Raw genomic sequence first — 12,165 nt, 5'->3', positions numbered from 1 at the left:
TCTTTTAATTGTTGCTTTTTAAAAAAACTTATTAAAAAAAAAAAGCAGATAATTTTGTTTAGACTAGAAATTTCAGTCCTTTCTCAGCTTCTCCAAATTTTCTGTATTATTGTGACAAAATATGTCAAGTCTTCTAGACACTTTTAACCAAGACTGGTTATTTAAAGGATGGTACATTTTGCTGGACAGATTTATCAAATAATACGTATGTTGTAGTTCATTTGAATATGAACCTAACTATAAACTTAAAATAATGTAAGACTATTAAAACCAATGTATTGGTGAATCAACATTTAAAATATATGCAGGGCGTTTTAATGTTTATTTTTTGAGATACAGCCATTCCTAACTTGATGACCTACCTGTTTAATGACCCCTTGGACTTAGATCCAGCACAGTAAATCACTTCTTTTTTTTTTGGAGAGGTTTTCGCTATAGGGCGCATGCGCTCACCAGACAGACAGAGAGAGACAGAGAGACAGAAAGCGAGAAATCACCCCCCAGGAGGGATGGTCATGCCACAATCCCTTCTCCTCCATTCTCCTCTCGGGATCTTGGGCATGCGTGAATTTTAAGCCACCGGGTCCGGGACGCGAACCGTAGTCGACTACGTGGGAGTCCAGCGACATAGCCATTATGCTAACTGCTGGTCCCAGTAAATCACTTCTTAGTCTTTGTTTCATTGCCAGAGTTGGTTAGTATTCATTACACAAAACAGTCACAATCACACGGAACTACATATTTTGTTTATAAATTTGTAGTTTAATGTGCACCCATAGTAGTATTCAGAATAAATAAAACAATTATTCCAGATTTATACTGTTGTGTTTTGGTGTGTCTCATCACTTTCTGACGTTTGCCTAAGGTATGTTTTATGTATAACTAGAATTACATTATTCTAGTGTGGTGTCATGTGTTATCTATTGAAAAATACATACCCTGCAAGTGCCACAGCACACCGTAAGATATCTGCCTTTAACATCTTTGCTTAATGATCAATTTGCTTAATGACCAGTTGTAGGAATGGAACTCAGTCATTAAGTAAGGAGTGTCCATATTAAACTTTTAACCAACATTCCTCACTTCTCTCTTCCCTTTTTAAGAAGAGAGTTGCTGTATTCTTTGCCTTGGAAAAGGTTCATGGCAAAGCAGAATGTAGGAGCCTACAGAACATTTATCTCAATGGCTATAGTTTCCAGAACTTAAAGCAGGAGACCATTATGTCCATAACCTTTAGGAAAGCAGAATGGAGAGACTCTGAGAAGAATGTGGACAAGGTGCCTTCTGGTGCCTGTGGGCTACAAAGCTCTGTGCCCTTCACTCTATTCTTCAGTAGCTCCTCCACAGAAGGGACAAGACTCCTAAAAGCAAGGATTCCAAACTCACCAGATGGTGCACAGCCCTAAGCATGCAAAACTATGTGAAATAACAGGTGTAGACCAATGACCGAGGTTCTCGGAGCTTCACCAGGCTACCTAAGACTTGGAGATCTTTACATGCTCTGTGAAATGGGAAAAACTGTATGAATGTGTTTCCCACCCCATCTAATTCATGTACTGAAATCTGTTGAGCCATTATATAGTGTTAAGAAATAGAGACTTTATCTAATTATAGTATTAAAAGATAGTCTTTGGCCCTAGCCTTTGGAAAATGATAAGGATCAGGGTGGGGTCCCCGTGACTGGATACTTGTGGGTTTATAAGGAGACAGGGACATGCACATAGACTTGTGCTGCACTCTGTTCAGGCTCTTGTCCTGTGATGCCTTGAGCATCAGACTGAGATGATTTAAAGAAAACTAGGAAATACAGTTATTTATTCTATACATGAGTTTATGAAGAAAGTTCTTTAAGCATTCATATAGGTTACAGTTAACTTGTTACATTACTTCTTGCCATGACCAAATTGAAAGTATAGACAGTGCTTGTAAAGTTGAATTTTCTTTTATTTGGGGTTTTATCCTATTTATGTCAAGTTAAATGAAATGTTTCAATAGTTAGAATAGCTTAATATGATTTCTTTGCTTTAGGTAGATTAACAGATAATGTACACATGGGCTTATTTCTGCAAGGAATCTTAGCTAACATAGACTGGTGGGCTAGAAAAATGCTCCTCTGCTTTCTGAAGAGAAGTGAATTCAATTCATCTATTCATGTCAGATCTGTCAATCGTAATCTAATTTTAGTATCTCAAACCACAATTTCCTTGGAAGCAATTAGCACTAACCTTTTATAGCCTGGTTCTCCCCCATATTACTTGTGTCTTCAGTGGTTTAATTAACACAATCCTCTATGAAGGGTAGCTAAAATATCACAGTGCTCAATGAAAGAAAGCAAAACCAATCCCAGCAGCATATTTGCATTAATTTTTAAAAATAAATATGGTATCACTTATTGCTTGGTATAGCATTCTTTAATATTTTCATGAGACAATAAACTATTCTAGCACGTTCTTTCTGAAGGACTCAAAGAACTTTGCAACTATTACTATTTCACCAAATAAAATAATCTTTGAGATGGAAAAAGAAGATAAGTCAACTTGCAGATAACATAATAAGTAAGAAGGAGGAGAAAAGTATGGTTAAGGCCCATTGTGAGCTACTGGTGACTCCGGGGGGAAATAGATATTTTAACTTTAATATGTGCGCTTTTGGACCTCAGCTTCTCTTCCTCATGGCCATGGCATGAGAACTGTTCTCAGAGCAGAGACAGAACTCCTGTGGAAAGAAGAGGCGTGCTCCTCACCAGATTCTCAGGGCTGTGCAGTTCGTGCGTAGTTGAAGCGCAGCGTGTGATGAGGGACTTAAACATGGCACTGACGATAATACCTTCCACATTTTGGGCTGTGGATTTGTTGTCCACCGTGGTGAAGTTATTTCCAAACCCAGCCTTGTCTGAAATGCAAAGTCACAAAGTGAAAGCATTGTATCCTTTAAGCTACACAATTAAAAGAATAAAGGACGTGTGTAGCATTCAGGAATTAGTTAGGCGCTACATGAAATACTGAGAGGATTAAAAGTATCCCTGGTTTATTAATATCTATGCAGACCGGGGAATAAATTAATCATAGTCTCCTTCAGGGACTTTACTATGACATATCCAACTGTGCTTGTGGATTTATTTATTTATTTATTTATTTGCCATAGAGCATGTATGCTTGCTGGAGAGACAGAGAACAAGAAAGAGGAGGAAAGAAAGTATCCCCCAGGGATGGTAGTCATGCTGTAATCCCTTCTCCTCCATTCTCCTTTTGAGATGTTGGACATGCGCGCGCGCGCGCACACACACACACACACACACACACACACACTCACACAGCATGATTTCAAGTTGCTGCGTTTGGAACTCAAGCCGAGCAGCCAGTCATGTAGGATCCAGCCACTTTAACCACCATGCTACTGACTGACCTGCTTGTAGAACGTTTTGACTAATAACTTTTAACAAAAGGAAGGGAACCAACAGTTGACTTGAAGAAAGACTTTTAGCGACAGCAGGTGGTATGGAGGTTAAGGGACTGGATCTCACATGGCCGACTTTGCAGTAGAAGTCCTGAACCTGGTGGCTTGAAATCACACTGGGCATGTGTGGGCAAATTCCTAAAGAGCCTGGAGAAGAGGCATTGTGGTATAGCCACAATCTTCTCTGCAGGGGTTGGGGGTGATTTCTCTCTCTGGTGAATGCATGCACTCTATAGCGAAAAAAAAAAAAAGTAAGATTTTTAGGCCTAGAGTAGTCTCTAAATGGTTGATTGCTTAATCAAACATAAATAAATGCTTTGCTAAGTGGCTCTTTATTAATTTGATTTAACCTTTTTGGTGATGAGAAATGCTAGCTTCTTAGTAAAGACTATTCTATCTGTCAGGAATAGAATGAGGTGGGGCTAATCAGGTGAGCTGGGCAAGGAGAAGAAAGGGGGTAGAAGCCTGCAAGGGAACTCATACAGATACTGGAAAGAACTGAGTCTTGCAGAGCACATCCAGAAGCTTCCTGAGCTATAGAAAGGGAAAATCTCCAACCTCCCCTGGAGCTACCTGCTTCTAACTCATCTACCTGTGAAATGCCAGTGAACTGTGGTCAATCTCCATGACATTTCTGTATGCCAGTTTTTCATATATCCATGGATCTTTTGTATGAGAAACAGATATTCTCGGCCTTGCCAGAGGATTCCTCATGGTTCGTGACTATGGTAGACTATGGGGAAGGACATGTGCAGTTCCAGCATCCATCAGATGGGGACATGGGTCTGTCTGGCTGATACACTGTGACTCACTTCTATAGCTCAAGAACCCCAGCAGCAATTTATTACCTTAAAGGAATATACTTAACTCCCTACCTTTCACTATCTGTGCTAATGGATAGGGGTTTATCTCTAGATTTTACATTACTGAAAGAAATATTTCAGTCTATGCTTATAGTTTCTATCTAAGCCTAAAAATAGAGAAAACAAATTGATTTGTGAATAATAATTTCTCTTGCAGTGTCTCGATCACAATCCTTACTCCATTTTTTTAATAAAAGTTATAATGTGACTGGTTTAAAACAGCTCTTATGGTTTATTCCAAAGTTTCTGGAAAAGTAATGTTTTCTTTTAATGTGATAACAACAAAGCCTGGGATACAACTAGGGACACTACTTCTAAATCTATCAAATATATCCTCACTATAAATTAATGAGCTAGCATTGTACATGTATTATACAAACAATGAAAGTCTACATTAAGAAGTTATATCTTTCCAGACTGTAATTAAAATGTGCATTTCACAGGGCCAGCAGGTAGTGGGGTAGTCAAGATGCTGGACTCCCACATGGTTGGCTGCGGTTTGAGTCTTGGACCTGGTGGCTTGCTTTCTCACGTTCTCTCTCTTGCTGTCTCTCTCTGGTGAGCCTGCATGCACTAAAACAAATTTAAAAATAATAATAAATAAATAAAGCAAACTTAAAAAAAGAAGTACATTTTATTCAATTCGAACTTCATGCATCAATTGCATTCTGCATTTGTATTAAAATGGTACTAGAGGAACTTAGTTTACTATGAATACCACTGGCATTTTGCTTGTCTCCAAATGTAACTTAGGTCTTTTTACTGGAGATTTTTGTTTTTTAATTTTTTTTTTTTTGAGAGGTTTTGCTATAGGGCTTGTGCGCTCGCCAGACAGAGCGAGACAGAGAGACAGAAAGCGAGAAATCCCCCCCACCCCGGGGGGACGGCCACACCGCAATCCCTTCTTCTCTGTTCTCCTCTCGGGATCTTGGACACACATGCACACGCGCCCGGCGTGAGTTTTAAGCTATCGGGTCCAGGATGCGAACCGCGGTCAACTACATGGGAATCCAGCGACATAGCCATTACTCTAACTGCTGGTCCCACTGGAGATTTTTTAATGCCATGAAGCTATAAAATGGTTTGTGGGCCTATCTTTGGATTAATTTGCCTGTTTTTTTGTTTTTGTTTTTGTTATAAATTAAGACTTATTGCTATACTCTTTGTAATCAAATGTTATTATTTTTTTCTTTTTTACTTTATGAAAAAAATTGCCAGCCACTGTGCCTGGCACATATCAGGTAGTCATTTCATATTTGTTGAATAAGGGAACATATTCCTTTGTCCCATGATCACTCAGTTGTCATGCAACAAGGGGCCACGTGAGAGCATCCCTTGAGTGGCAGTATAAAGGTTGGAGGGTAAGATGAGGTTGCCACAAGCATTACCAAATTCCCAGTCACTGAGGTAGGTTGTCCTTGGAAGAAAAATGTATCATAAGAGATGATGTATAAGCTTTTCTTGTTAAGTACACACATGCACGTGTACATGCATGCACACATACACATGCACACACAATATCTTTTCTTCTAATTTCTATATCCACACATTTAGTGCTCCCCTGAACACTACCTGCTTTACCTCACAGCGCTTTGTCCCAGAACTGAGATGCAGCTTTACTTACTGTCTGTGACCGGCTCCATACAAAATCCTAGCAAAGCATGCAAGAAGTCCACTACATTATTGAGAGAGTCTTTGTTCACATAGTCCCTCATGGTTTGTCGGAACTGCATCTTATCTAGCTTGTATAGTTTAGTGAGGCAGTTCTGGGCCTGCAATGAAGGAAGAAAAGTGAAAAAGTCACAAGTACCAGCTTAAGCTACGGATATCGTTAGTCTAAGACAAGTCTTTTGAAGGTAAAGGCATCCCCACTGGCTGGAGCCAGCCAACCCTGCTAGCACCTTGTGTCTGGGTAAGGACTGAGCAGAGGCCATCGAGCAGTCCAAGGAAGTTTACAGTGAGACGAACTGCTTCCCAGGAAAACCTAAAGATGAATTTGGAAGCTGGGCCCATGTTCTATCTCTTGGACCATGTTTTTACTGAATATGGAGAGGCATATGTAATCTTTTTATGATTACTGAATAGACCTAAAAGATATTAGGGGAATTGCTCCATAAATTAAGCTGAGAGAGTAGGTAGAAAACTGGCCTGGTGCCCACTTGGGAAGTATTTAGAACCCTTGTAGAGGAAGCCCTGGTGGGTTAAACAATAACAGCCTCTCAGCAGCATCTAAACTGGCTAGCTCTCTTTTCCAAATCCAGAAAGACAGGTTTTGGTTGCCAGAGCCAGCAAACACCTCCAATTCAAGCATGCCACCTCTTAGTATGTTTTTAGTATTTAATTTTATGAAATTACTCTGCATGGCAAGTGATGCTGTTTATTTAGCCTTGAAGGTGTTTATTAGCACTGCAATAGAATTAAAAATCAAAGATCAACAAATCACATACATACGTGCAAAGATGGAGGCAATGCTGACTTTTTATTGTCTTATTAACTATTACCATTTTTTAATTTGGGGCCTCAAAATCTAGATTTCAGTCAAAATGTTCAAGTTGCAGAATTTAAAAATTAATTACTGTGACTATAACCCCCCAGATACATATAATAACTAGAGTAATATAACATGGTGGAACATAAAAGAGAAGCGGAGAAGACAAATAGATGGGTAGGTAGACAATACATGAAGTAAGAAACCAGCATGCTGATACTGTGTGAACATTTCAGGACAAAACCTAATACCAAAGAAAAGTGGGTGGGCATTAGATTCTGACATGATCTTAAAACTCTGCCAAGACACACTGAAGGGTTTCCCAGGCTTGAATTTGCATCAGGCCCTTATTTTTTTTATTTTTAAGGTTTTTGCTATAGGGCCCATACACTCCCCAGACAGACAGAGATGGTGAGAGGGAAAGTGAGAAATCTCCCCCTGGGGGGAATGGCCACACCACAATCCCTTCTCTTCCATTCTTCTCCTGGGATTTTATGCATGCATGCATAAATTTTAAGTCACTGGGTCTGGGACTTGAACCATAGTTGGCCATGTGGAAATCCAGCACCTTAACCACCATGCCACTTGTTGGTCCCTCAAAATTTTATTTTTAAAAGAATATTTTCCTGTCAATTTAAGTCAAACATAGAATGAGGCAATGGTCCAGTTTGAACTTGCCATGGAGGTGGGTCATTGTTCAAGTTGAAAGAAAAAAGTAGCAGACAGTGGAGCCAAATGAAAATGAGCTGGAATGAAAGCATGTTCCATCGCAAGACAATCTTGGCAAACCCAAGGGCAGAGTTTCAAGTTTCACACAGTTCAAAGGGACATGATCCCAACTATCTAGAAGATTCATTCTCAAACAAAGCAGCCAGAAAGTGACTGGCCACTTTTATAGTCCTGTATTGTCCCAATAAGGGCCATTTTCCATATCTAAATAAGAATAACAAATAAGTCCTAAACTTTTATCCTTTTCTCTAATATGACAGATACTTCTACTGCACCCAGGCAGATGACTGAAAAGCCATTTGTCGTAGGCCACCAGAAGCTTGCTAAAAATATTCATCTGTGCAAAGTTCTTTCAAACTACAATTCACAGATTCCAATTATACATCCTTTTACCAATTGGGAGTTGATCTGCCTTAGGCAGGAGGAAGAACTGTTTTCCCAATTAAAGTTTTCTAAGCTCAAATTTAAGATGTCTTGAGATATGTTGTGGGAATTCCCCCACCCCAAGATTGTATTAATTACTCCCCTAAAAATGCAATTTTTTTTTAAGGGAACACTGACCCTCATTGTCAAAGGACTCATTCCTAAACTGGTGGGAGGGATGAGGAAAAGGAAATGGAATCTACTTTAATTCTCTTACATTCTCTCGGAATACCTGGTGTCTCAGACGATCTCCAGAGAGCCCTCGGTGTCCTTCTCCGCAACCATAGGCACATCCCAAAGACTTCACTATTTTGATGAGCATGGTTAGAGCAAGCCTATGGTTGCTTACTGGTATACTTTCATCCTAGCACCCGTGAACAAGAAAGAGAATTTACTTTGCCACCAAGATCCTTTACTTTTAAGATTCTATAATATTTATGATCAAATCAAGCTTATCTGTTTTATACTGAGTACCTGCAATTTTGGAAGTAATTTTATCAGGGGCTCAATAAACAAAATCTAGGGACCAGCAGTTAGCGTGATGGCTATGTCGCTGGACTCCCATATAGTTGACCATGGTTCAAGATCCAGACCGGTGGCTTAAACTCACACCAGGTACGTGCGTGTGCGTGCCCAAGATCCCAAGAGGAGAACAGAGGAGAAGGGATTGCGGCGTGCCATCCCCCTTGAGGGGTGATTTCTTGCTTTCTGTCTCTTTGTCTCTCTTTGTCTTTCTGGCGAGTGCATGCGCCCTATAGCAAAAACCTCTCCAAAAAAACAAACAAACAAAAACAAACTAACAAAATCTATTACATTATTTAAAACAAGATAAAAGATCTCTGCATTTGAACATCCTCTGGTGCTAAAGAATGTGAATACATACCTCTTTATTAGAATATATGCTTTTATATCCTTGAGAAGCTATCAGAAAAATTACCTACAGAGACAATGGAAACTCTTAATGATAACCTTGAAATTTCATGGCAAATGTTGACATTTTTGAGCGATTTTCTAGTTGTACATTTTTTGCTGTATTCAATACATATGTACGAAGTGAGAATATACAGGACTATAAACATTCAGCTTGATTTTTTCTTAAAGTTAAATAGGAAACACTCTTGAAATGAATTATGAGAATTATTATCATGCTCTTATTTGCCACATTTAATCTTTTTTGTTAGTGGAGAACATAACTTTCAAAAAAAATAAAAGAACTTCCTTGAATTATTTCCAAAGTACAATAAGGAAGTTGTTGGCTGAAAAATGGTGCAGAGCCAAGTGTGGGAGAGTCATTATCTCTGGGAAATTACAACCTGCCTTGGTCTTGCTATCTACATTCTGCTGTCATGGACCTAGGGTTCCAGCTTCTGGTCCTCAATTGCACATAATGTTAGATAAGTTAACCTCTTTCTGTTTTAATTTCCTCACTTGTGAATTAAGGATACTAACAGCTGCCCATCCTACTTCATAGATATTCTTCTTTTTTTTTTTGAGAGGTTTTCGCTCTAGACAGAGAGAGACAGAGAGACAGAAAGCAAGAAATTACCCCCCAGGAGGGATGGTCACGCCGCAATCCCTTCTCCTCCATTCTCCTCTCGGGATCTTGGGCACACACGCACACACGCCTGGCATGAGTTTAAGCCACCGGGTCTGGGACGCAAACCGCGGTCAACTACGTGGGAGTCCAGCGACATATTCATTATGCTAACTGCTGGTTCCCTTCATGGATATTCTTAGCAGAGCAAAAGAAACAATAAAAATTGCCTTGTGAATTGTAAGAAACTTTTCGTAGTCATGATCATGATCAGGTTGACATATAAACTTCAGAGCTAGACATAGCAAAAGTCAAACATGGGTGAAATGTCAAAGGGATAGGGATTATCTAGACGTTGTCATCTAGAGTAGACTCTCTTTTCCTAAAGCTATACAGTTGGTCCTTCCCTTTCTATAAGCTCATGTAGGGGAGATATGCTGGATCCCAGAGAGTCCCTGCTCAGAATTGAAACATTAATTCCCTGACCTGATGGAAACATTAATGGCTGCCCTCAGCAGAATGCCTTTCTAGGCTCGTTCCATCTAGGTAGGTACATATGCTCCCCAATACCTTGTTCTCTTCCTGGAGCAAGGTATCTCCAGTGGCTGGCCAGGGGCAAAGTCTATCTCTGGTCTATCTCCAGTGACTAGCCAGGGGCACAGGCAGGGAACTGTTATAATCCTTTGAATCTCCTGGAGACTTTCTCTGCCCCATCATCCTTCCATATATCACAGATGTTGATTCTGAGAGGATGCCACACTAAAACTCCTACATATGTATCTCCATTTCCTTTGCCACCAAGGAAGATCCTTTTGCTTTTAAGATTCTGTTTCCTGAAATCCCTAATAAAACAGCTCAGCAGGTTTCAAATAGAAGACTCAAATTTATCAATAGATGTTAATATACATATATTCTCTCTATATATAAACACTCATACATACACACACACACACACACACACACAGTCTTCTCAAAAAATTTATACTTTAACTCTATTTTTTCATAAACTCTTTGAAGTTTCCACACATGTTTGTATGTTGGTATTATTGATACCAAAATTTTCTTGCACCAATATAGATTCATACTTTAACTCTATTTTTTCATGAACTCTTTGAAGTTTCCACACATGTTTGTATGTGGTAATCTGGAAGTGATTGTTAGTTAGGATGCAAATCTTGTTCCAACAATTATTTACTAACTCTATAACCTTGGACAAGCTACTTAACCACTCCATGCTCTACAAAATGGAAATCGTAATAGTACCTATCTTACAGAGCTGTGAGAGTTCAATGAGTCAAAATATGTAAGGCACAAAATAATAGCAAACTAATGTTAATAATTATTTCTAGGTGTGGGCTACCATAATCCTCTGGGCACTTTTATAAACGTTAGTAAAGATACTCCTCTGGGTAGATGAATTGGAAAAGGTGAGCCCTCTGGGCAGATGCAGACTTTAGTTGAATGACTCGATGAGCCCAGCTTGGACTGGATTCAATCTTCATCGGTTCCCCTTAGTCAGACTTTGCAGCCATATGCAGGGGTGCCTCAGAAAAGGTCACCCTGATCAAGGGCTTATCTGGAATATTGGCTTACATACTATTTTTTTTAAGAGAGATTTTTGCTATACGGCAGGGGCACTAGCCGGAGAGACAGAGAGACAGAAAGCAAGAAATCATCTCCCAGGGGGATGGCCACACAGTAATCCCTTCTCCATTCTTCTCTCCTTGGGCACCCATGCACATGCGCCCAACTTGAGTTTTAAGCCTCCAGGTCCAGGACTCAAATCGCAGTCAACTACGTGGGAGTACAACGACTTAACCTTTACACCGTCTGCTGGTCCCACCTTACATACATTTTAAATTGCTATATATGTACTCCTTTAAAACTTCTCTAGTTCTGACAGCTCTTTGTAAGTCTATATTCAAGTTTTTTATTTCTTTAGACTTTCGGATGTCTTTGAGTTGCCCTCATAGGCTATTCAGCAAGACATATCACAGATTCTAAGTAACATTTTGAGCTTCCAATACAAGTTAGTGGCAAATATAGACATGGAAATTAGATCTTCCTTACTACTTTAATCAATTCCCCATGACTCTGATATTATAAGGTCGTGCAATTATATAAACTCTATGATTCCAATAAAAATAACAGATGGCCTTGCAAACAAAAGGCCTCTAGTGATACCAGGCTTTATTTTATAAATTCTTTGTACTAAAAAGAACATTATTTATGAGTACTAACTATAAAGCAGTTAGGCACATCTTGGTGACCATTTAAGAGACCACATAATCTGACTTTAAAAAATACCATACAGATAAAAAGTGGTAGCTTTGATCAAAATTAGAAGTAGATATTCATAACATTTATAACACCAGGTTATAGTATTTGGAATAACATCTAGATTTTAAGGCAAGAGACAGCAAGTTTTCAGCAAAAAGTCAACAAAAATATAACTTAAGCAAAACTTTAGATCTAAAATGTAAGCAAAATGCTGATAATGAACTTTGGAGATGCTTAGCATAAATAGCAAATACCTCATTAATTTAGTTGAAATCTAGGCTTTAATATAAAATTTTATCAATATTTCATAATTTTCTCTTATTTGTTCCTTCTCTTCAATATTCCCTTGAATATTGTGAAAGATATAACATTATCTATTATCTCTTTGAATG

General features: G+C 39.0%; 1 protein-coding gene across 1 annotated transcript in view; it reads right to left on the bottom strand.

The window, feature by feature from the left end:
- Positions 1–12,165, bottom strand: part of UNC80 (unc-80 subunit of NALCN channel complex) — a 240,046-nt gene that overhangs the window by 174,829 nt on the left and 53,052 nt on the right. The window contains exons 14-16 of the mRNA XM_006140105.3: positions 8,177–8,323; positions 5,944–6,091; positions 2,744–2,892 (exon numbers count right to left, since the gene is read on the bottom strand). Coding sequence (XP_006140167.1) covers positions 2,744–2,892; positions 5,944–6,091; positions 8,177–8,323 — 444 coding nt within the window. The remainder of the gene's footprint in view (positions 1–2,743; positions 2,893–5,943; positions 6,092–8,176; positions 8,324–12,165) is intronic.

This window comes from Tupaia chinensis, unplaced genomic scaffold, assembly GCF_000334495.1.
Source record: "Tupaia chinensis unplaced genomic scaffold, TupChi_1.0 Scaffold000018_1, whole genome shotgun sequence".
NCBI classification, from domain to species: Eukaryota; Metazoa; Chordata; class Mammalia; order Scandentia; family Tupaiidae; genus Tupaia; species Tupaia belangeri.
The sequence above is the reverse complement of the archived record's forward strand: the minus strand, read 5'-3'. Positions and strand labels throughout refer to the sequence as shown.